General features: G+C 34.1%; 3 protein-coding genes across 10 annotated transcripts; 2 read left to right on the top strand and 1 right to left on the bottom strand.

The window, feature by feature from the left end:
• Nucleotides 1-123: 123 nt before the first annotated feature.
• Nucleotides 124-5,035, bottom strand: LOC140880027 (protein PSK SIMULATOR 1-like). 5 transcript variants are annotated; one of them, XM_073284075.1, is made up of 13 exons: nucleotides 4,683-5,035; nucleotides 4,343-4,593; nucleotides 3,448-3,773; nucleotides 3,270-3,362; nucleotides 3,086-3,176; nucleotides 2,094-2,187; nucleotides 1,853-1,959; nucleotides 1,677-1,746; nucleotides 1,289-1,401; nucleotides 1,095-1,211; nucleotides 945-1,021; nucleotides 809-853; nucleotides 124-685 (listed from the first exon to the last, which is right to left on the bottom strand). In XM_073284075.1, the coding sequence occupies exons 2-13, from the start codon at nucleotides 4,583-4,585 to the stop codon at nucleotides 352-354; spliced, it is 1,710 nt and encodes a 569-aa protein (XP_073140176.1). In that variant the 5' UTR covers nucleotides 4,586-4,593; nucleotides 4,683-5,035; the 3' UTR covers nucleotides 124-351. The 5 variants fall into 5 exon arrangements, with proteins under 5 accessions (XP_073140176.1, XP_073140177.1, XP_073140174.1 ...); XM_073284076.1 differs by having other exon boundaries at nucleotides 4,795-5,035; XM_073284073.1 differs by having other exon boundaries at nucleotides 125-685; nucleotides 4,343-4,626; nucleotides 4,795-5,034.
• Nucleotides 5,036-6,047: 1,012 nt separating this feature from the next.
• Nucleotides 6,048-8,409, top strand: LOC140881337 (transcription termination factor MTERF6, chloroplastic/mitochondrial-like). Of its 4 annotated transcripts, XM_073286556.1 has the most exons (3): nucleotides 6,101-6,184; nucleotides 6,624-6,716; nucleotides 7,299-8,409. In XM_073286556.1, the coding sequence occupies exons 2-3, from the start codon at nucleotides 6,635-6,637 to the stop codon at nucleotides 8,294-8,296; spliced, it is 1,080 nt and encodes a 359-aa protein (XP_073142657.1). In that variant the 5' UTR covers nucleotides 6,101-6,184; nucleotides 6,624-6,634; the 3' UTR covers nucleotides 8,297-8,409. The 4 variants fall into 4 exon arrangements, with proteins under 4 accessions (XP_073142658.1, XP_073142659.1, XP_073142657.1 ...); XM_073286557.1 differs by lacking the exon at nucleotides 6,624-6,716 and having other exon boundaries at nucleotides 6,048-6,184; XM_073286558.1 differs by lacking the exon at nucleotides 6,624-6,716 and having other exon boundaries at nucleotides 6,096-6,177.
• Nucleotides 8,410-11,007: 2,598 nt separating this feature from the next.
• On the top strand, nucleotides 11,008-15,111 carry LOC140883818 (putative late blight resistance protein homolog R1A-3). The gene is made up of 2 exons (XM_073290409.1): nucleotides 11,008-13,430; nucleotides 13,521-15,111. Exons 1-2 carry the CDS (start codon nucleotides 11,239-11,241, stop codon nucleotides 14,623-14,625), a joined length of 3,297 nt encoding a protein of 1,098 aa, XP_073146510.1. The 5' UTR covers nucleotides 11,008-11,238; the 3' UTR covers nucleotides 14,626-15,111.
• The last annotated feature ends 9,132 nt before the right edge of the window (nucleotides 15,112-24,243 follow it).

Here is a 24,243-nt window from a genome sequence, read left to right as displayed (position 1 = left end):
TTGATCTTGGGATTTTATTGATTCATTTGTTTTGGATATTAGCGCTTGTAGTTTTTTCAGTTCTATTGGATTTATAGAAAAGTTGGTCAAGGACATTTAAGACAAATGAATTATTTCACCACTCCAATGTATGATGTAGAACAAGAATACGTACAAAAGACACATCAACCTGGGAAAATATACAAAAACGAATCCTTCTATTCACAGTGTAACTTCTTTACATGATTCAGTGCTGTACAGACCACAGCATTGCCTATTCTTGCTGCAAAGTCATTGCATGAGACCAAATCGAAGCACTCGATCAAGCACCAGTTGTTCCAAAGATAGATGGTATCGTCCACCGACGATAACTCAGATCTCAACTCTATCAATCACATCCAACTGTATATCATCACCAAGTCCAATGTCATTTCTGTCAAGTATCACCTCCTGATCGTCCTTGCACAAAGATGGTGATGAAACTGAATTGTTTTTCATGTGAATTGGCTGTTCTTCAGATTCATCGTGAGGGGTTATCTTTCTGATGCCAATGACCTTGGGCCTAGATTTTGATCGGCTAACCAAATAATTTAGCCACAACAAGAGATCAAGAATGTAACTTTCTGTTTTCTGCCTGTCTGCGTGCTCTAGCGTCTCGATTTTCATAACATCAATTGGAGCAGCAGTCCTGCGATTCTGCTCCGAGCTGCATTCAGAATCACCATAAGTTTTTCCCAGTTCGATGGCAAGAGGCTAGGAATGAACAAAAATACGTGCATTCGATAGACACCACTTGACGTTAGATTTGAAACAGAAACAAAATACTCACCCAGTGTTGGCCCACTCTCCAACCCAACCAAAGCCATGATGAGCTCTATGATACAAAATCAACGAGACATCGTTAAAAACTGCGGTCAAATGGGAAAAACACGGAGAAATTGTTTTCAAAAGGTTTATAATCTTACTTAGCTGTGTTAGTAGCAGTAGGAACGAGCCAACTCAAAGTCTTTTCCATCTCATCTTTGATTTCTGTCACAGTGAGCTGCGGAAAAGACACTAAAGAACTTAAATACGTATAGAACATCGTGTCCAGTCATTATTTTACAAGCGAATACCTCTTTCTCGATTTTGAAAGACTGTAATTTGGATCGCAAAGAAGCTTTGACATTTGGTGGCAAGCTCTGATACAACGTGTCCCTTGAGTTTGGAGACATTGAACTAGAACGAGCTACCTGATCATGCAAGACCTGAGCTAAGAAATGCTGATGCACGAAAGTAGTTGAAAGGAAAAATAACAATAGTTACATACGATCGAATCAATTTGGAGAATGATATTAGCATAATGTAACGCAAGTCCAGCATCCCCCAATCTCTGCCGGCTACTGTGCGACCCATTTTCTGATCCTCCACCTTCTACTACTGCTGATCAAAAGAAGACATGTTCACAAGAAGAAAGGAAAGTCGGAAAGACCATTTAAGTATTTAACTTGTCACAAAGCTTCTTTCTTGAGACGCCCCAGCAGGGCTAACTTTATATAAATCCTAGGTTGTGCTTGGATTGATAGATTTGAAATCAATGCTTCAAATCCTTCCCCAAATCGAATCTCTTCCGGTAGATCAAATCCTTCAATCTTAGCACAACCTTAGATACTCGTCTCATTCTGAATAATACTACCTCCTTTAAGTTGGACTTGTACCTGGATTGCCCAGTGTATTGTTTATTTCCTGGTTCAAGAATAGCACAGTATCTACAAGCTGCCCCATAACCTGCCATAAAAAAAGGATAACTTGTGGGAAATTTTAAAATTTTTACCCTTAATCTTGGCTCCCTTAAACTGAAATTTTATCTGAGTTAAGGATCAGAATTAATTACCTCTTCCATTCTTTTCGACCAAAGCGACTTCTTTTTAAAATTTTTCACTTGCTTCTTTTGGTTTTTCAATTCTGCTGCCATAATGGTTAGGTTGTAGTCCCTATCCCCTGTAATGTACATGATAACCGCAAAAGTTCAAAAATTTCACAGTTCTGACCCAACTGTAACTAAAGAGTGAAAATTATTATAATTATAAAGAAGAACATGTACAAGGATCATGAACTGAGGATCAAGGAGTAACCTTTATGTGAAGCATTATGTTTAAACTCTTCCAGACGCCTGTGAAGATAATCTTGTTCAAACCTTTCCAATTCGTGCTGTTCCTGGTATAGTTCCTGATGACAAAAGGCAGCGCTTTGTTCATCTTTCCGGTGGCAACTCTAACGGATGATGTATATTCTTATATTGACCGACGATCAATAAGTATCATTACCGGTGACCATTACACCAACAGAGGCAGACTAAGTAGGGGAAGAATATAGGCAATTGCTCCTCTCAAATAACAAAGATTTCAAAGTTCATGTAATTTTTTAACAAAACTGAAGTCTTGCAGACCCAAAAAAATACATTGAATCGCACCCCGCCTAGGCAAAGATCTTGAGTTTGTTCCTGGACACCAATGTAGTCCATTGCATGTTATCCGGTCAAGTATCACATAACATATATACTCAAGTGCGGGGGAACATTCTATGTGAGTAGAATTACTTTTATCCAGTAATCAATTAATGTCAACGTCATAAAGTTTTTCTTTTCCAGATAAAGTAAAACAAAAAATCTTATAAAAATTGTCAGACATGAAAACAAGTTTTGACAATATCTGTTCATGATCAAAATATGATTGCCAAGACATTATACTGGGAATATATCAAGGAATGAAAACATTCATAAACTGGGATTTTGTCCAAAATTCATGACTGAGAATTAAGAAACTGGGAAGCATGAGGAGTTACAGATTGTGAAACCAAAGTGTTTGCATGGTTTATGTAAAAACAAGGACTTTTCATGTATGGTTATCCATGAATCCTTAATAATTATTGGCAAAGAAGCAAGCATATGGCCCAAGTGGTATTGGCAAAGAAGCAAGCACATGGCCCAAGTGGCTACTTGTGGGATGCTAGTTTAGGACTTCAAGGTCAAAGAAAAATCACAAGAAACTTAATCACAACAAAGGGTAGAAATCCAGTGAACTGGAAGTTGTCATCCCAGATATGATGCAAAAATGATAACACTAACCGCTGTAAGCTGAACTGAAGTCATCAGTTGCCCCATCACGGATTCTGCTACTTCTCTCGAGAGCTTCTGAGGATTACGATCGCTGCTACGTCTGAAAAAGTAATTAATGTCCACCCATTAAAAAAATTCAAAACTAACATCTGACATAAAACTCTGCCATGTATATAAATACGCGATAAGTTACTTCTCAAAGAAGCGGTCCAAATTGTGCCACTGTGGATCTTTACATCGATTTCCAAAGCGAACTACTTCTTCCAAGAAAACTTTCAGCTCCTCCCTGTGTAAATATAAACTTAAGCATGCCCTCTTTTTATCAAGAAGACAAAATTAACAAATAACACTCATGTTTCTTTATAGCCAACCTCTTGTCTGCGGCCACAATCTTCAAAAGTTTATCCTCGTCTGTTGATATTAATTGTTGAACACTCTCTGCAGGAAGCACCGAGTCTTTTAGTTTTCGTATACTTCGTTTTGAAAGTGACTGCATAAGGTTTGATCCCTTAACTATCGTATTGGCAACCTCGAATGCCAGGATTGAGAGTTCATTGTTTTTTATTGATGCTCCAGAAACAAAACCGTTGCTCGAGTTAAAATTGGTCATACTACTTCCTAGTGTGTCTAAAACTTCAACAGCCCTTCCAAGGCCAACACTTCCTGCTCTCCCCAAAAGGGAACTCACTTCAGACACCTGCAACATTTGGTATTGATATTCTTAATAGAGGAAAAATATTACAAGATAGGGCCATTCTTAAACTAATTTCTCCTCTCTCGTTTTGAAACACAAAGAAAGTAAAATTGCACCAAAAATCTCGAACCACAGGAATGGTGAGTTTGAATCCTCTTCTCTTTTAAACTCAGTAATACGGTAATACGATGAACAAACACCATCTTCGCCTACTTTCTTATGGATAAGCTTAGTAAAAGTAGGATCTTTTGAACAATTCTTTTCATTGCATCGGACAAACGAAAATAACTAAGATATATACAAATTATCACAACAGCATTACCCCATACGGAGGTAGCCAACAAGAAATTTTGACAGGCAGCTTATTTCCAGAATGTTAATGTTATACATCAAAACATGCTTAGAACCAATTCATTCACTGCCAGCATAGCTCTTAGGTTCGAAACCTATATCACATAGCGCGGCAATTCAACATTAACCCTCATCACTATAACAGGAAACAAAGTAAGAAAAGCTTAATTTATCCACTCTGATCCAACTCATAGTAACAGAAACCAAAAGCAATTATTTACCCTCAATGATCTTGATTTCTGGGATAAACTACTCCTTCGATACTGTGGAATCCCATCATAGAATTCGTCATTACTGACATTTCCATATGTAGCTGACGATTTCTGGGATTCTTTCACTGATATTTGACGCTCCTCCATTGTATTTCGACGTTGCTGCCTCTGAGAATACTGCTTTTCTTGACCTGTATTTCTGCCTGCATAAGGATTTTGTTTCGAGGACTGCTTTGAACTCCGCCCTCCCATCTTTACTTCTGTTCTTGAAACAAAACCCAATACAATACTTCCTATATTATCACAAAAACCACAGCAAAATATTCATGAAACCCACACAAAAACTCACCAGGGAAACAAAAAAACCAGCCAAAATGCTTTCTTTGTTCGATCCCCAATGAGAAATGACAATATTGGTAACACGGGTATATGAATTTAGCAGTTGAAGATTGAGAAAATACCCGGAAACAGACTAAGGAAAAAGTCCACACCAAGCCAAGAACTGATTTTTATCTACCAAAAATACAACCAGCAGATATACTACAAGAATCTTGTGCTGTATAATTACGAAGAGGGAGAAAATGAATTTTGGCTATTCTTTGTGTAATTTAGAGGTGATTGTTGTAGTTAAAATATAAGTTGTTGGTAGTGAAGAATGGGAAGCCGGGAAGAGATGGCTGCCGCCAACCATGCTACCTACTTGCTTTGACTTGGAACTTTTGAGTCATTATTATAACCAATGAAAAACGTTTGACACGGACAACATTAAACTATACTATTGTTTTTCCTTTGCTCTTTCTAACATATTTGTATATTAATTTTTTTTAATGATTTATTGTGTATTAAATTATATATTTTTAATGACACAATGATTTTTATTTTTGCTAGGAGTTGAGGCCGTTGACTAACTTATCATTGCTTCTTTACTTTTCTTAAATTGAAAAAATAAATTAAGAAATTACGGATATCTTTTATCGAATGAAGTATAAGAGAAGTTGTAATTTTATCTTCATTTATTTTTTTTAGATGAGAAAGTTTTGTCTCTGCACATACACACACAAAAGTAATTTTGTCTAGATTTATTTTTCTTAGATGAATGTTTTGTCTCAACACATGAATATTGATCATAGTGTTTGTTGTTATTTAATACAAATCTTGCAAAAACCTAAAAGAAATAGAGAAAATATATGCACTTTATACGATGTGGTTCAACATCAATGTATCACATCTCTTTCATATGGTCATGTTGAACTATCGAACAATCCCAATATCAAACGTACCCATGAAATGATCCAATTTATTTTATAAACATCAACCATCTTAAAATGTATTATTACTCTATCTGAAGTGAAATATCGTTAAAGAATGATTAATTTTGTGGTGGATGTTAAAACTTCTTTAATTAATTTGTGACACCGTGTCATAGAAGACCTACTTGATATTTTTTTGAGGCATTCAATTTTACGTTATATTTTACAACTTTCTTTTTAAAGAATATATTTTTACAACTTACTATGCTTTCCAATGAACAATACCAAAAAAACTGTTAAAATGGAAAAGGTTAGGTATCAAAATAGTAAAATTTAGTACATTTGCCAATTAGATAGATTAGAACCAAACCCTTCGGTCACTCCACATCGCTTTTTTCAGAAACACGATTTCTTTGTGTTACTATCAAACGTCTGTGTTTTGAAATGCGACTTCTTTTTATCGAATGAAAATGGATATAACAGAGACAAAAGGAGCGAGCGTGGATAAAGATAAGAGATGAGAGTTTAGGTAATAATATTTCGGAAAAATTTCAAGTGGGAGACACTAAGCCTCTTGGAAAACTGAACCAAATTGTATGAGGTTTGATTCCTTCTCTAGTTATTCTATGTTCGTCTTTGTTTGAGTGCTTCTCCGATTTTTTTGGAGTGATCAAGTGTTTTTTGCTTTATTTTATGTTTTAATTAATTTTTTTCTATACTTGTATTGACATTGTAGCTGATAATTTGATTATTTTGAGTAGAATGCTGGTGTGATGAATTTTAATGTTTTGGAGTGTTGTTCTTTGTGTTGTTCTTAAGGTTATAAGCAGAAAGTTTTAGAACTGAAATAAGAATTGTTTGAAAATGAAGGGGGTGCTTGAATGGGATTTCTGGCCAAAAGGATGATCTTTTTTCCAATGTATAGATATTTATGTTGGTAACTGATGAAGATTATTGAATTTGTTGAATGATTATGTTTTTTTCGAGTTCACCGCCCATATTTAGCAGTATTGCTCTATTAACCGAATATTTATCTTCAGTTTATGAATACATGGGATTACTGAAATTTTTTGAAATATGTGCGTGCGCTAGATATATTTTTTGCCTTGCTGATGAGGAATTTGGTGTACAAGGTAAATTTATCTTTGTTTTAAACTTGGGTTGTTATATTTATGATTTTTCACTCGGGTGAGAGACCAAAGGAGTCCTTGCACCAAGGCTCCAGGACTGCATTTCATGTTGGGATATTCAACTATGAATCTGATGCTTGATAGCTTTTTTTTGTTTCTGTTGCTTTATCGTGTCTTTCCATGAAGGTGGTCTCAAAATTAGGATGTGGGATCAATGGGATGCATAACTGCGTAAGGGGCGTGTAACACTTATATTTTTGGAAAATCACCAAGGAATAAGTTGAAATCTTTTCCATCTTATGGGTCTCCCCATCTCCTCCTTAGGAGTATGCCGTTGCTTTAACATGTTTGGCGCCATAGGAATAAGACATCGTTTATCTAGAAGAGAACGAAACCAAGTTTGGTAATTTTGACCATGCCTGCATTTGTCATGCATTTCAATTAATATACTCGAGATATTTTGTCAAATGAATTAATTTTGTATTGTAAAGTGCAAGTACTCTAAATTTAGCCATCTTGCCTGAATATTTTTTCTCGGTGTTAATTTTTTCAAAATTCCCTGTTAAACTTTCTAAATTCTGTCAGGAGACATGGAAACAAATTTCCACAGTACTTCCGTTATGTGGTTTTTCAAAGACAGAGGCTTTGATGACAAAAGTATTCATGAAATATTTCGGAAGTGCAAGCGCCTTGAGGGTGTTGAAAGGGTAAAAGCCTCAGAAAACTGGGATTATTTGAAAAGTATAGGTATCCAAGAGAGGAAACTCCCTGCCCTCGTTGGAAAGTGCCCCAAAATTCTTACTCTTGACCTGCATGACAAACTCATTCCAGTGATTCAGTGCCTTGTAACATTGGAGACAAAACCAAAGGAAGTAGCTTCCGCCATAACAAAATTTCCGCACATACTCTTGCACAGTGTGGAGGAGAAGCTCTGTCCGCTCCTTGCGTTTTTTGAAGCTCTTGGTGCACCTGAGAAGCTGCTTGGAAAAATGATATTGTTGAACCCTAGAATCATCAGTTATAGCATCGAATTCAAGCTATCGCAGATAGTGGATTTTCTAGCCAGCCTCGGGTTATCCAAAGATGGGATGATTGGTAAAGTTTTGGTCAAACACCCATTTATTATGGGTTACAGTATTGACAAACGTCTCCGTCCAACTTCAGAATTCTTGAAATCATTAGGCCTTACAGAAACTCACCTCCAAAGGCTTGCAATTAATTTCCCGGAGGTTCTGTGTCGGGACGCCAATAAGTCTCTTAGACCCAATGTCACATACCTCGAATCACGTGGGTTCGATTCGAGCCAGATTGCAGCATTGGTGGCTGGCTATCCTCTAGTTCTGATTAAGAGCGCACGTAATTCTTTAGGACCAAGGATCAATTTCTTGGCGGAGGTGATGGGGAGGCAAATTAGCGAAATTGCTGATTATCCTGATTTCTTTAGGCACGGTTTGAAGAAAAAGTTAGAATCGAGGCAAAAACTTTTGAAGCAAAAGCACATACATTGTAGCTTGAGTGAAATGCTGGACTGTAACCAGAAGAAATTTCTATTGAAATTTGGTTTGGTCGAGCAACTTTCATAACATTGTATTAGCATTCTTTCTTGTCTGCCAAGGGGGGTTTTGTTACCTAATGGCCTAGTTATGCTTTTGTATCGTATTATTTGAATTTTAGCTTAAATTGAATTTGAGTTAAATCAGCTAGTAGCCACGAGTTACATCATCGGTACCTGCAAGAAAGAATTTATTCACTGTCCTAACAGCTAGACATGCATTATCATGCCTGCCTTGTTATTTTACTTACCAGAGGTGCTGCTGTCTGACTACTTGGAGTTAACAGTTATCCGGTTGTATGCATGGATTCCAGTTTTGAAGGAGCACAGAAGCTGCTGCAAAAACCAAATAATAATAATCTAGAGGGGCTTAGGTTGATCGTCATTGCCCGAATTAAGGGTCTCTGCTCATAAGGTGAGCATTGGCACTCCATTTGCTATCATGCATATAATTTGATTACAGCATGGTGATCCCCTTTTGTGTAAGATCCCTGAAATTATCAATTTTTATGTTTGTGTAGTTTATGGTCGAATTATAGAGATATTATTCGGAAGTAGTTACTTCACCAGAAGCGTGAAAACAAATAGTAGAGACAATTTATGGTGATGGCCAGTCAAAACGGTAGGGAAGAGTTGATAATGGAAACTACATCAAGTGGAAGGAATAAAAATCAACCTACAAACATGAAGAAAGTGGAAGGAAACTAAGCATAACTAGTAGATGCAGTATATCCGGTAGGGTCAAGAAAACCAGTAGAAGATGTCAAGTTTTGAGTGAGAATTATGTTGGTAGTAGAGAGGCTGACCAGAAAGAACAATATCTGAGGCTAAAGAAAAGTTAATTTCTCCAAATGAAGCTTCAAAATGGTAATGCCCACGCAAATACTGGAACGAAAATGGGAAGATTGGTCCAAAGCACTCCATGCATGAGCCACAATATAGCAACCATTGACATCTAAAGCACCGCCTCAACGGTGAACCTTCAAGACGGCATGTAATAGTGTTGATGTATTCCAATCTTGTGGGATCATCATATAGGTTCGTAAGTGACAAGATTAAGGCTACTAAAATAGGATGTCCTCCACTGTAAATGGAAGGTTACTAGTTCATGATGATATTTGTTCAAAGTTACTCGCGTATATTATAGTATGCAAGAAAGAAGCCAAAGATATACATAGCGCTGAGGAGTTACATTGGTATTGGATGTATTTTTAAAGTTTGTAACTGAAATGTTAAGTCAGTCTGGCTGCAAAATTTTATGAAAAATGATTAGTTTTTCGGAAACAACCATGATACCATGTTTAAAGTTATTATCACTAGTAGAGGAAAGATTGACTTCTTTTATGAAAGCATTTTGGTACTTTTCTGATTACATGTTTTACAGTGATTAAAGAACATTGTGCTAATGACCTGGAACGATGGGATTAATTTCATCAATATTGCTTGTGTACGGGAAGGTAAAACGGCCACAACATGACCCAGGGTGGAGAAGTCAAATTCACTACCGATAAGTATGAATATCGCTTGATTTAGTGATATTGACTTCTCTGGTATGTATGCTCAGTGAGTTGGTTATTAGTCCTTTGCCTGGAAATATATATGTTCTTCAGATAGTGATTCCGGTGAGCAGGACTAAAGGGTGAGCATAAGAAGCCAAGGAGTAGGAATTTTCTAGCAGAGACAGATAAACATGTACTTTTGTGGAACTATATTGATTTGGTAATAAGTTACAAGCAAGGGGAAAATAGTAGTAATCCTCGACAATGTTTGAAATGAATGATATGTAATATTACAAAATCTTGTCAGATTTACACTTGTAAAACCGTTTTTCGGCTTCAACGTTCATCGGAGAGAAGTCAAGTGCTGGTTCGTCGAAATAACATGTTCATGTTTCCAAATAAAGAACTCGATTTCACTAAGTTAAGCAATGTTTAAGTTAATGATTTTGGAGCTTGATTTTAAATAATGTTTTCACGTGTTAAGTGATTAAAACTAAAAGTAAGAGCCTTGTGACTCTAGATGATCTCCAAGATTGAGGAGGCAGACGGCTCATTTGACCTTTATTTGATATTCTTTTGTACATTTTGTATAAGAGTAGAAAAAATGTAGAGGGCATGCATTTCTTCACTATGTGAAAGCTGGTACTGGAGCTACCTGCTTGTCAATTTCTGGCCATTTTCATTCAAAATAATATACTAAAGTGGTTGGTGAAGGGGGCCAGGGAGAGGTCTGAAATTTCAACCCATCAATTAGTTCAATAGATATTCTAAATTGCTTGCATGTGTTAAAAATTGGTGGGCTCTATATTTTATCCACTGCACTCTAATGAGACCAGAAGAGGCATTGTCTTATGAAAGCAAGGTGGATGGTATATTGTATTAACAAACATTTGTCGTTTTATGAAAAGTTATAACAGTGAAATTCAAATAATTTAAATCACAAAGCGGCCCAAACCCCCACGATTCGATCGTTCTCCCACAAACAATTTACAATCAGACGCATATTTAAAGTGAGCTGCATGATCCATCTTTATATTTCTCTGTTCACAACCAATACTTACTTTAGATAGATCAATAATATGAAAGTCAACCTTGGGTTCGCTCATTTTCAATGTCTATAATTAAATCTATTTTGTATGGGCTCTTTGCCGGCAGATGGAATAATATATTCGAATCTGAAAGTTAACCGAACCTGGATTCTCTCCTTTTCAGCTCTTCCACACAGTTGACTCTGTTTAATGTTTTTTGTATGAACTTCTATGGGACTCGACCTCCAAAACCAGCCACCGTTGATGAAGAACAATCTGGTCAACTTTGCCAAATGAGATTAATTTTTTGTAGCAGGAAACAAGAATGCAACAGTTCCTAGTATGAGGAAATGAGCTATTTGAGGCTATATATTTAGTATTTACTCTCAGTTCCTTTCACTTCTGTCAAAATCGACATTTGAGATTGCAGAAAAGCCAGGGGAAGAATGGATCTTCTTGAAAGTTCAAAACTCCCCCACATTTTGCGGCGTCTGAGCATTAATGATTTCAAGAAGTTCAACACCTTTAGGTGGAATGGATCCCATATCAATGCTGTCCTTTGCTACGTCCTGAAATCTCGCTCCAGTGATCATGGTTCGATTGATCTACTGAACCGTATCGAAGAATCAAGAGATACCTCTCGCTATACAAAAATGGTTCTGTCTTTCACTGAAAGGCTGAGGGAATTCTTCACAGTTCCAGAGATGGAATTGGCTAACAATTGCAGAACAACAAGTGAGCTTCTGGCTAGCTTTCTTGACTTTCTCCTGGATGTCGTGGAGCAAGTAGTCAGCTGTCATGCAAATTTGATCGATCAAGCTGAAGATCAAATAGAAATTCTGCAGAAGGAACTGAAGTTTCTCATTTCAGTTCTTGGAGACGAACCTTTTCGTTGCTCTGAGCTTGATGAAACCAAATGTTTAATGAAGGATATTGAGGCTGTGGCTAACGAGGCTGGAATTTTCTTGTATCTCTATTTTTTCACAGATGAAGGTGAACATAGCCGGATCGATATCTCTCTCTCCAGATTGATCAAAAAGTTCCAATCCTTGAAAACGATGATCAAAGGGTGTTGCATCACAGTCTTCAAGAAGCCAAATTGTGCTGCTCCAAACACTGCACTTGATTCTCTCTTTATTGTGGACACTTTACTCGATGATCTCGAGCATTTGGTGGATCAGAAGAGTGATCTGATTATTGATGTTTGGGATGAAATCAAGAATCTGCAAAAGGAGCTAATGCTCTTGAGATCATTCCTTGAAACATTAAAGGAGCAGCAGCATATGGAGATTAAGAAACGAGTCCGAGATGCCACATATGAAGCCGAATATCTCATCAACTCATTTCTTGCCAGTGATATCCCCATCTGGTATCTTACCCTGAGGATTTCTGATGTCATTGCGAAAATTAAGCTTGCCTCAGTGGGGTTTGAAGAAACCATGAAGATAGTTGATTCCAGATATATCATCAACTCAGTCTTGGTTGGAGATATTCCTATCTGGTATCCGACCCCTAAGATCAAGAATCATTATGTTGGAGCTCCAAGAAATGCTAGAGATCCCAAGGTAGAGACAGAACCACAAATCAAAAAATTAACTGGAGTTGATGGCATCATAGGATTCAAGGATGAGATAATAAAAATTGCTGATCAGTTAACCGGAGGACCGAAACAGCTACAAATCATCTCCATATTCGGAATGCCAGGACTTGGCAAGACCACTTTAGCCAAGAAATTGTATGATGATCCTACGGTTGTCATGCGATTCGACTGTTGTGCTTGGTGTGTTGTTTCTCAGATATATCGGAAAAGAAATCTGTTAGTCCACCTTTTGAGTACTGTCAGTGACCTTGAGCATGACAAAATAATAGGTATGGAGACTGAGAATTTGGGTGTTGAGCTTCACAAAAATTTAATGGGACGCAGATACCTGATTATCTTGGATGATGTATGGAGTTCATATGAGTTGGATGACATCAGAAGATATCTTCCGGGCGATGGAAACGGAAGCAGAATTTTGCTCACCAGTCGACATAAAGATGTGGTTCCATCAGATAGCATTATTCATCCACTCCCCTTTCTGTCGAATGATCAGTGTTGGGAGTTACTTCGAAAAAAGGTGCTCCAGAAAGACGATGTCCCTCAAGAATTGGTAGACTTGGGGAGGAAAATTGCAGAACATTGTCAGGGACTGCCTCTAGCTGTAGTTGTGATTGCTTCAGCTCTTGCAAACATGGACAAGAAAAAGAGCTTATGGAGTGAGGTTGCCGGAAGCCTTAGTTCTCAGATTTCTGAAGACCCGAACAAGTTGATGAGCGTGCTGGAGCTTAGTTACGAGCATTTACCATCTCATTTGAAGCCTTGTTTTCTATATTTCGGAGCATTTCCGGAATATAGAGAAATTTCAGTTTGGAAGTTAGTATCACTGTGGATTGCAGAAGGGTTTGTTCAAAAACAAGAACAAAAGAGCTTAAATGAGGTAGCAGAGGATTATCTGATGGAGATGATAAATAGAGGTCTCGTGCTAGTATCCCGGAGACGACCGGATGGTGGAATAAAATCTTGTAGCATTCATGATTTATTGCGTGAGATGTGCTTGAGAAAAGCTAAAGAAGATAACTTTCTAAACTTGATCAAAGAGTAAGCTTTACTTCATCTTTGTCTTTCATTTTCTTTTCCATGTTAGCATACTATACTGGGGGTTGCTGATGAATAATGGTAATTTTGCAGTCGATTTTCAATATATGAGCGGCATCACCGTCTGTGTATCAACAGTGATTCCATACACAATGAATCAAGACCTTTTGGCCATCACATCCGCTCTTGGTTTGGTTATTGGCCAGATGTTACATTAATTTCTTCGCGGCTAAAACTTTTGAGGGTCCTGGATTTGTCCACACCAGAACGTCCCGAGGACTTGCGAAAAGCAGAAGATCTTGATCTAACTGGAGTCGAGCAGCTGGTTCATTTGAGATACATGGAAGTGAAATTAACAGCAAACTGCATAACTCCATCTATAGGGAGCCTTCTGAAACTGGAGTTTCTTGTTCTTGATGGCCATGGAACCATAGAAATCCCAGAGACGCTCCTGAATCTGGTGAAACTGAGAAATCTTTACATCAGGAAGCACGCACAATTCAGTGACTCTTTCACCAGACGCGTAATCATGGAAAAGGGCATGCAAATGAGCAACCTGGAAAGCATTTCTAATCTTCGAATGGTTCATGAGAATGATGAGAAAATCTTGAAATGGTTACCATCCCTTAGCAGGTTGAAGTGTGAAACTAAACCTTTGTGGGATTCTGTAGAGATGTGTCGTCGATATCTCGTGCTAGATCGCCTTACTCGGCTTGAATCACTCAGTATATCCCGCTTAGACAGCGAGTTCAAGTCTTCATGCACGATCAACTTTCCTGAAAGTCTCAAGAAACTGACTCTGCGCGAATTCAAACTGTCTTCTTTAGAGATGTCAATGATCGGGAGACTACCGAGACTCGAGGTTCTGAAATTGCTGTATACTCGGTTTGATGGGAAAGAATGGAAGACGAATGAGGATGAGTTCCAGGAGCTCAAATTCTTGAAGCTAGAAGCGCTACAGATTCGTAGATGGAACATGTCCAGCGAGCATTTTCCTAAGCTTGAACAACTTGTTATACACAAGTGCTGGAAGCTTAAGAAATTCCCATCAAGCTTGGGGGATATTTCAACACTACAGAGCATCGACATACATTCGTGCAGAAAATCGGTAGCAGATTCAGCTCTACAAATCCAAAAAGAACAGCTGGAAATGGGATACGAAGAGCTTAAGGTCAATATATCTGGTTCCTGCTGGTGAACATGCGTCGCAGGGGCTGTTCGCTTAAGAGTTTTTGCTCATATATTCACTGACCAACAACAACCCTTTATTTTCAAAGAGTTGCCTTTACTTTATTTTACTTTGTTAGTCATTTTTAGCAATCTCATACATTTCCATTCAAAGTTTGGTGACTTGCTTTCAGGTAGGTAGTCGCCGCTTAAAATTTCATTGCGCTTGCGCATGAATGTTTGTTTCTTGCATGCAACTAGTCTGCTCCTCTTTGATGCACAATTTCTGAATTGAAATCAGACACCTCAAAGATGTTCGAAACCTTCTTCGACATGTTCGTTGTGCATGAGACAAACAAGTGCCTCTGCTTGACTCCCACAAGCAGACTCCCGCTAACCTCAGTGACCCTTCAAAGTTCCAAAAAATCTCTTCAAGTTGAATCCAAGATTTTGATAAAAATCTCAGGAAATCAATAGATTTTGTCTGATAATTTCGAGTTGTTACATGTTGGAGTGTGTGTAAAATATTATTAATTTGTAATGTCGTGACATGCAATTATTAGTCATTGTTGGTAGGCTAAAAGGACATGCGTATATTTTGAAGTTGTCAATAAAGATGAGTCGTAATAGCATTCAAAATATGTAGGCTTTCTATCCATTTGACTTTTGTATTAACTAGAAAATTGCACGTGCAACGCACCTGACACATTATAATAACTTTATTAATTGTTTGCTTAGCTTTTTTAATTAAGTGTTATATATTTTACTATCAATTTCAAACTTTGGTTATAATGAAATGATCTCTAATTAGTTATTGAAGTGAGAACATTATGTCATTAATTTTTTCTCTTTACGATCGATTTGTGGTATCTAATCGATGCTTTTATGTTTTACACCTTGGATTCAATTTATTTTTTTAATTAATGACTTTAAAACAATAACATATGTTATATATTTGTCGAGAAATGTAAAAAAAATACATTGATTTTTTATAAACTGTAAGACTGAGCGTTTGCATTTTATTAAAAGCTATATATAGTTGATATATAATTGTGCAATTCAAATATTTTAATATGTGTAACAGTTCAAACACTACATTTTGATTGTTTTACATAGCAAAGAGATAATTATTGTACCCAATAATCTCCTTCCCAATAATTATGCTCGCAATCAATGTGAATCGAAGTCATGACATTTACTTTAATACATATTGTATGGCCGAATGCTTATTGCATTTTCAATAATTATAGTCATTGGTATTTGGTAACAATACTAATCCAATATTTTAAACTATGTTGTATCTCAAACATCATGTTTCGATTGTTCTTCTCAGTATGAATAGTTATTGCACTTCAACAAAAGTAATATATGTTAAATAATAATTTTACTTCTATTGATTTGTAAGTTAAAACAGTAATTTATTTGAAAGTCAAAACAATAATTTGTTTGAAAAAAATAATTTTTTTAGTTCCATTAACACATCACATTTTACTTTTTAGTCAATTGATTTGTCAAATTTAAGTTTTAATACACTAACTTTTAATTTTGACTATTTTTAATCCAATTGTTGACGTGACATCTAATAAGTCAAAATTTTTTTAAGTTGCATCATTATTATAATGCCCATGTCAGTATTTTTTGATGCAAAATAAAGCATTTTCCAGTGTCACCATAACAATTAGGTATAAATAGATTAAAATAAAATTTAGTATATAAAAAACAAATTTTGAAAACTTAGTGACCAAAACCTAAAATTTAAGAAGTTAGTGAAAAATAATAATAATTTTTTAATTTAAAAGTTTTAGTTGAAGATAAAATTTGATCTTCTATGAATAAAGTGTATATAAATCATATATATATTTTACGTCTGATAAAACATGATGTCTATATGACTTGCTTTGATTTTCAAGTTTTTTGCTCATGCATAATACATTCACAAGTTTGTGTATATTTTTTAGCGTATTGAATAACTTTGTTTCGTTAGCTTTGAAAATCAAATTTAATATACATTAAATAATATTTAGCATATAAAATAATTATTGTCCTAACAAAAATACAATACAAAATAAATTTTTCTAACATAAACTCTTATGTTAAAATATTAACAAATTTATGCCAAAAAATTAATTTAGTCGTACAATTATTTATTTAATTAATGATAAACATAATTGTTTCATAATTTTGTCATAATCTTATTTTAAAATCAAAAATATTAATATGTAAATGTCTCTTTTTTTTACCTTTTTCTGAAAAATCATATACATATAACATGCAATAATCAAGGTAAACTTTTTTTATTTCTTCAAATCTTGTAATATTTTTTTTCAGTGAACTATCATAGTTAGATTACATAGTCATCACCATTAGTTTTATAATAATAGTCCTACAATCTAGAATACCAAAATTTTAGTTAGATTACTAAATTCAAAAAAAAAAAATAAACGAATTAAAACAAATTGATTGGATAAAATATGAGAATATCTTTCATTTATATGTGAAATATAGTCTCAATTATTTATGATCTGATTTACTTGTCTTGAACCAAATGACTAAATTAATGATTCTATTCATTTTTTTTCGCGAAACTATAATGACCAAAATATTATGTTAAAAAGTTTAGAAGACTAAAACATAGCGATGGTGATAAAGGTTGAAAGTAAGTTTTAAAAGTAATATATATTTTTTAGATTAAAATAGCTTTCAATTAATAAAACTTTAACTTTAGAACATGAATTAAATATTAATAATTAATTCACATAAATAAATAAATAGACATAAATTAAATACTCATTGAAAAAGCTACAAAATGACATAAAATAACCTTGAAAATGACAAAAAGTTAGTCATTAAATGAAATAAAATAAATACAAAACTTTAAATTCATAACTAAATAACCACTTTTATATAAATAAATATTATATTATAATGTAGTTCAAACATCAACAAGAAAGTTGGTTATAATTATATATTTTTTTAATTTGGACAAAAAAATATCAATGTTGATTACACTTTTAGTTCAACACTAAAATATTTTTTGTCCTTAAAGTTTTCTAAGATATTACTTAGTAAGGCATCATTGTTAATTTTATAGTTATTCTTCCTAAAAACAGGAATACAAGAAATTTTAGTTAAATTACCAAATTCCAAAAAAATAAACGAATTGATTGAATAAAGTATGAGATACGTTTCCCATATAAGTAGAATACAATATCGATTTATGATTATGATATGATTCTATTTGTTTTGAATCAGATGATTAAAATTAATGATTTGATTTAATTTGTTATTTGTTTAAAATTTTAATAATCAAAATATTATGTTAGAAGAATGAAGACTAAAAGCATAGCGTTGAATATAAATGTTGAAAATAATTTCACAAAATAAATAAATTTCTTTGATGTAGAGAAAAAAAAATTTAATATAGCTTTCAATTAATAAAACTTTAATTTTAGGACATAGTTTTTAGGACATGAATTAGAATAAATAAATAGTGACATGCAAATTAAATACGCATTGAATAAATTTATAGAATGACCTCAAAAACCTCAAAAAGTTTTGGAAATGACAAAAAAATTAACTATTAAATGAATTAAAATGATGATAAAAATGTAAATTAACAACTAAACTTTAATTTTAGGACATGAATTAAATATTAACAATTAATTTTACCTAGAATAAATAAATAGTGACAAATTAAATATGCATTGAATAAATCTATAGAATTACATAAAAAAAACCTCAAAAAGTCTTGAAAATAACAAAAAATTAATCATTAAATGAATTTTAATGAGGATAAAAATGTAAATTCACAACTAAAGTGACATTTTTATATATATATAATAGATTGTTCTCGTTGTCAAAATTGGAAGCCATCACATGCATTGTATTCAAAAGTTAATGTTCAAAGTCAAGGCTAATTAATAGCTTGCGTGATCATGTTTGCATTGTATGTTTTAAAATCATTGCACTATAAAATGCAATGAGATGAAGTGAAAGACTGACAATTCATTGTTCATCATTTTCCTCCCGTACTTTCTTTGCTCCGCATAATTCTTTGTTGAGTATTTATATTAAACAGAAAATAAACCTCCAACATCTCATCATAATTGTTCATTAAAATCCTTGCATACCAATATATATTCTGGTGCCCAACAGGGTGGGGTGAACTGGAAACATGTTTTTTTGTTTTAAAAGAAAAAATGGAAACAAGACGCCCCTATTCATATTTTTCTATTTCGTTAAATATAACATTTTTCCATTGATAACTAATCTGAGAGTCCAAAACATAGATTGTATTTTTAAAAAATTTCTTCATTACAAGACCTTTTCTATTATCAATCAAAATGCTGTAAATCAAGACCGAAATTGTTGATTGAGAAACATACAACACAAAAGTCTTTAATCTGCTAAAAGAATTGTCTTCCTTAAAACAGACAAAGAAAGTGTAATGTCACTCACTCACTCACTCACTCACCCACCACACATACACACACCATTTCGATAGTCTCCTGCTCGGGCATGCCACCCCACCCACCTACACACAGCCAGTTGGAGAGATGGGACAAAGGGTCGGAAGGTGAGCCATAATATATAACTTGTACGAGTTGTGTATTTATATAGTTTTTTTTTTAAACAAAAAAAAAAGGTAAAATGAAAAAAATGTAGTGTTTTCGTGGACAAATAAAATAATCATCAAAATGAAATAGGTGTCATTTTGTAAGGGGGAAAATAAAAACACAAATGTTAGTGACATTTTAGTAAATAAAAAAAAATAAAAAAAGCTAAAAAAAAGGGAGGTCGAATCAATTACAAAACCCTCCTTACATTTAAGGTATACCAATATTTTAGCAGACGTAATACGTACATGTGCATACCAAATTAAAATAATTATAAAATTTTCATATATAAGAACCCAGTAATTTTTTTAGGGGGGAAAAAAATGAAAGAAGAAAAAGACTTGATTTATCGCACATTAAAATCATTATCATAAATTATTCATATGTATAAACCATCACAAGCTTAAATTTTGTTCCTGAATTAATTTAATGATAAATTTTGAGAAATTACAATATAATTTTAAGAAGAAGACTAATACTTGAATTTCAAGGTCATTAATTATTGACCTTTAACATACTTTTTTCATTATATTTAGCAATAAATTAAAAAATATATTTAGTTTAAATTTTATTCTCGATTTAATATTCCATCATATTTTAGATTAAACTATTATGAGTGCTGCCATTGAATTTTAATTTGTACTCACGCTTATTTATTTGTGTTATTAATTAAAATCAACAAAATTACTTTTAATATAATTAATTAAACGGTAAGCTAGCATTTAATATTTCATATGCATATTCAACCAACACCAGAAAGTTATAGGAAAATTCGAAAATGAAGGGATGCAATTAACCATGCAGTAAAACCAAAAAACTAACGAGTATTATAAAATTTGGGCAAAACCTATAGAGAAATTGTCGAGTGGTGTCCATATTATAATCCATCTGTTTCTGTATATAAAGGATTCGTTTGGAGTGGAAGATAAGATAAATAATATAGAGATAAATAATATATTGTAATAAAAAATTAATTAAAAAAGATAGTTAATATAAGATTTGATTTGATTGGTTATATTTTATATAAAAATAGTAAATTATCATTTTATCCTTTTTAATAATTAATAAAATATAAATAATATTATTTATAAAGGGTAATATAATAATTTAAATTTAATGATTTGATTGATGTAATATAAATAATTAATGATTTGATTGATGTGATATAAATAATTTAAAGATGAATAAATAATATAGCAAAAAAAACGTGAGATTAGATAAGATTATTAATACATAGATTAGAAATTTGTAACTTCAAAGGCATCCGAATAAAACTCGATTTTAATATTATAGTCGACCAAAAACACACAAATATAAACACGTCAAAGATAACATAAACGAGACCCTTATGAATCATTACATTCAAACGTTTCAATTTCAATTTTACCATTTACAAGTCGGTATAAAAATTGTGGCGAGACTTGATATCCGAGATCGTAAAATTATTCTGATTTTTTTTTCCTTACGTAAAATCGTGTCGTTAATCGTTATATACAATTGTTTCACGTCTTTTTAAAAAAAAAAAAAAAGTTTATCAATAAATCATAATTATATTGTGGAATATGCATTGAATATTCGATGGGGATATACTTCCTAACAAAAATATTGTTGCTGCCTGGGGTAGCTATTTACTACAATTTACCAGTATCCCACGTGACCTATCTCCCATTCGTCGCATTCGTATTGTACCATTCCCAAATTTTATTTATTAGATGATTTATTATTATTCTTTTTTCGAGAAAAAATTATTAGATTATTTATATTCACCAACAATTACTCCATGACTCCATGTTTGGCCTTTTTTTTTTAATTTAACAAACACTGATATAAATTACACCAAGTCCGGCATAATTACATTGTAAATCAAAAAAGGAGACGGAGTGACCCAAATCTCCCAATCAGTTAAAGAAACCGCTTCCCTGCCAAGGCATGAGCCACTTGATTCGCTGATCTATGCGCAAAAACAAAACTACAATAATTAAAATCCTTAAAAAGGATTATGCAATCATGTAAAACAAAACCCAAACTAGATGAGTCGGGTTCCACCAAAACATAAGCATCAATCACCACTTTTGCATCTGATTCAACAATTACATTCGAAAAGCCTCTAGTCTTCATCCAACTAAGGGCCTCTCTCACCACCATGTTTGGCCTTATTATCTTAAGATTGAGATTAAAAAAAAATATCATGAGAGAATTATATGTGTTAATTTTGTGAGATAAATATTTTATTCGATTTGATCAATAAAAAATAATATTTTTAATATAAAAAATATTATTTTTATGTTAAAAATATTATTTTTTATCATAAATTTGAGTTGATTCAATCTAATCATGAATATAGACCGTTAATTATAACTTAATAACCAATGAAGAAGTCGTTTACCGAATGACGTTCTTTGATGTAAATGTCTTGAAATATAATTCGTGCTTTTGTAAATATCCACGTTCAAAACTCAACAAGTTCAATAAATTTTTTAAGGAAAATTTCCAAGAAATTTATAGGATCTAAAAAAGGGGTAACTTTAATTTTCTTAATAAATATTTGTTTTGGGGACCAAAAACCTAACCAAGTGCGATAAATTTATGGATCAAGGAGCTAGGCAGCTAGCCACTCCTTTACTGCCGTATGTATAGGCCATTAATTATTGGGCAAATTATTTTAAACTCCACACTACCAAACTTTTCTTTAACTTAACTTTCTACCCACCATTTTCTTTATTTTCACTCCCTAGTGGTCCCCATATTTGAATTAAAATATAATTAAAACTAATCCTTTGTACGTGGCTTTGTTGTACCTATCGAATCAGTCCCGACCATGCAAGACTATTAGTTACGCAAGGTTTCCAGCCGATATACTCCAGATTAGGGTCCAATATGCTTCCGTAAGATGAATTAAATTTAAATACCTCTTTGACCATAATGTCGTCGGGTCATACCTGCCGAATTTTATGAAGTGCTCCTCACACTCCAACCACGCAGTCGCAACAGATGGTTTCTGCACAAGCTCCTTCAACGACACCCAGCACAGCCTTAATTCGTTTTCTACCTTAAGGCGTATGGTATATGAATTTAATTATAAAATATGAGCATGAAGAACGAGAGATTTAGAAAATTTATTCAGACATAATATTATTACATAAATCAACTCCTTTGAAGAGGAGAAGATAACTTGTTTAGCTACTCATAGTAGCCTTGTTCTTGAAATACATAAAAGAAAACTTAATACAATAGAAAGAGAAATATTACAACAATTTATTTGTAAAAAACTGAAGGAAATGATCGATATCTTCAGCTTCCTCAAATGCCTGTATTTATAGCTGTAGTTCCACTCGTTTTACCGAGAAACTTTAGGGAATCTCACAGCTGTCTTGTATTTCTTTATGCCATTATTGATGACATCTTTTACTAGTGGAGGAGGCAGCTGTCTGGAATTTTTTATGCCATTATTGATGGCATCTTTTACTAGTGGAGGAATCACATGCCTGCCACTTTCTTTTGGCTTTATTCTCCTCACATGCCTGCTTTATTGTTGTTGGGGCATCTTTTGCTTTTGAAGTAGACCCCTGTGAAAACGCATCTTCGGTGGTTCTTGTCCAACTTTGCTTGTCTCGAAAAAACCCTTTCGATCCGTTCGGGGTCTAAAGGTTTTTCCAAATTCTGGCTCCTTCTGATTTGGGCATTCTGGACAGATATTCTCTGACCATCGTCCAATATGAGCCATGTTACAAAATATTCGGCGAGTTTCTTTACTCCCCGGCAGCTTGCTGTTCCACAAAAGATTTATCTTCTTTTCGAAGAGTTCTTTCGCAAATGCTGTAGTTTTTCCTGTCATTGTGTTCAACAGGAACGATCCATTCACAGAATTCTGATAAAATTTGAATGGAAACTTGACTTTGTCCATCTCAGTAAGATAAACCCAAATACCTCATGCCCTTATGGTTGAGATCTCATTTTCCCCGAAAGTGGACACCAAGGGTATTTCTTCAGTTTTAGGATCCTTGATAAATTTATGACTGTTTATATCAGGTCTCCTCAGCTTGATGAAATGAAAGGGTTCGTGTGATCCTTTCACTGTTGGTTCTGGAGCTGCACTAAAAAAGTATAACTCAAGCACATCTCCTCTGGACAAATGATCATTATTTGCCCATGTTTCTTGGACTGCTTCCTGGATCCATTTTGGTAACTGTGATATCTCCGAAAAGCTTGGTGACGTTGTATAAACTGAGGCCAAAGCCCCAAATTCATACCAGAGTTTTACATCTTTAGGATTGACATTATTTTTTAGCCAAACCCTTGGATATATTCCTGCAACATCAACCCTGCAAGTGTTCGGGTTGATTTCACTCCTTGTATTCAATTTCTCCCACCTTTGTTGATAAACCTGGAATGGAGAAATAATAGATGGATTAGTATCAATCTTAGATTTTCCCTTGTCAGTGTTGGGCCTAAGATTGATCTCTTCATCTTTTACCCCAGAGGCGGAGGGTTGACTTGATGAGTTATCCTCATCAATTGTTGCTTCATCCAGATCATCAAAGGCTGATGATAGATTAGCACTTGTTTCTTGAGTTTTGGATTCCTCAACATCTTGTTTCACAACCGGTGGTTGTATTTCTTGTTCTTGTAAAACCAATGGTTTTAGCATATCTTGTTTATGAGAAACCAATGGTTTTTCTATAGCCTTCACAATTGGCCCTTGAATAGCAGCCCATAGTTGTGTTTGAGCTTGCATACATCCTGTAATTAGATTAGATACTTTGATCCGATCAGCTTGTTGTAACCTGCCGGCCATTTCAGCATTAATGGCTAACTGGTTGAACTCGTTTTGAAGCAACCCAAGGCGTTCCCTGAGATGCCTCTGCATTTTCATGATGGAATCCACGTCACTGCCTTCCATCTCTTGTTAAGAAATTTGCAAGAATATTTTCATGAGATTTAATAATAACAATATCAAAAATATAATTTTGACATAATGCTTGCCATCTTAATAACCTAGCTTTCTCAGGTTTAGATTCAATCTTATTTTTTAG

Source organism: Henckelia pumila, chromosome 2, assembly GCF_033568475.1.
Source record: "Henckelia pumila isolate YLH828 chromosome 2, ASM3356847v2, whole genome shotgun sequence".
Lineage (NCBI taxonomy): Eukaryota > Viridiplantae > Streptophyta > Magnoliopsida > Lamiales > Gesneriaceae > Henckelia > Henckelia pumila.
Note: the sequence above shows the minus strand (reverse complement) of the source record. Positions and strands in the feature narration are given on the sequence as shown.

Excerpts from the sequence above, each read along its gene's own strand:
- LOC140881337 (XM_073286555.1), top strand. The coding sequence starts at position 6,551 with ATGATTATGTTTTTTTCGAGTTCACCGCCCATATTTAGCAGTATTGCT. Across the intron at positions 6,717-7,298 it reads TGAGGAATTTGGTGTACAAG|GAGACATGGAAACAAATTTC; the intron begins GTAAATTTATCT and ends AAATTCTGTCAG.
- LOC140880027 (XM_073284075.1), bottom strand. The coding sequence starts at position 4,585 with ATGGGAGGGCGGAGTTCAAAGCAGTCCTCGAAACAAAATCCTTATGCA. Across the intron at positions 3,774-4,342 it reads AGAAATCAAGATCATTGAGG|GTGTCTGAAGTGAGTTCCCT; the intron begins GTAAATAATTGC and ends CAAATGTTGCAG. Across the intron at positions 1,747-1,852 it reads GGTCGAAAAGAATGGAAGAG|GTTATGGGGCAGCTTGTAGA; the intron begins GTAATTAATTCT and ends TTTTTATGGCAG.
- LOC140883818 (XM_073290409.1), top strand. The coding sequence starts at position 11,239 with ATGGATCTTCTTGAAAGTTCAAAACTCCCCCACATTTTGCGGCGTCTG. Across the intron at positions 13,431-13,520 it reads TTTCTAAACTTGATCAAAGA|TCGATTTTCAATATATGAGC; the intron begins GTAAGCTTTACT and ends GTAATTTTGCAG.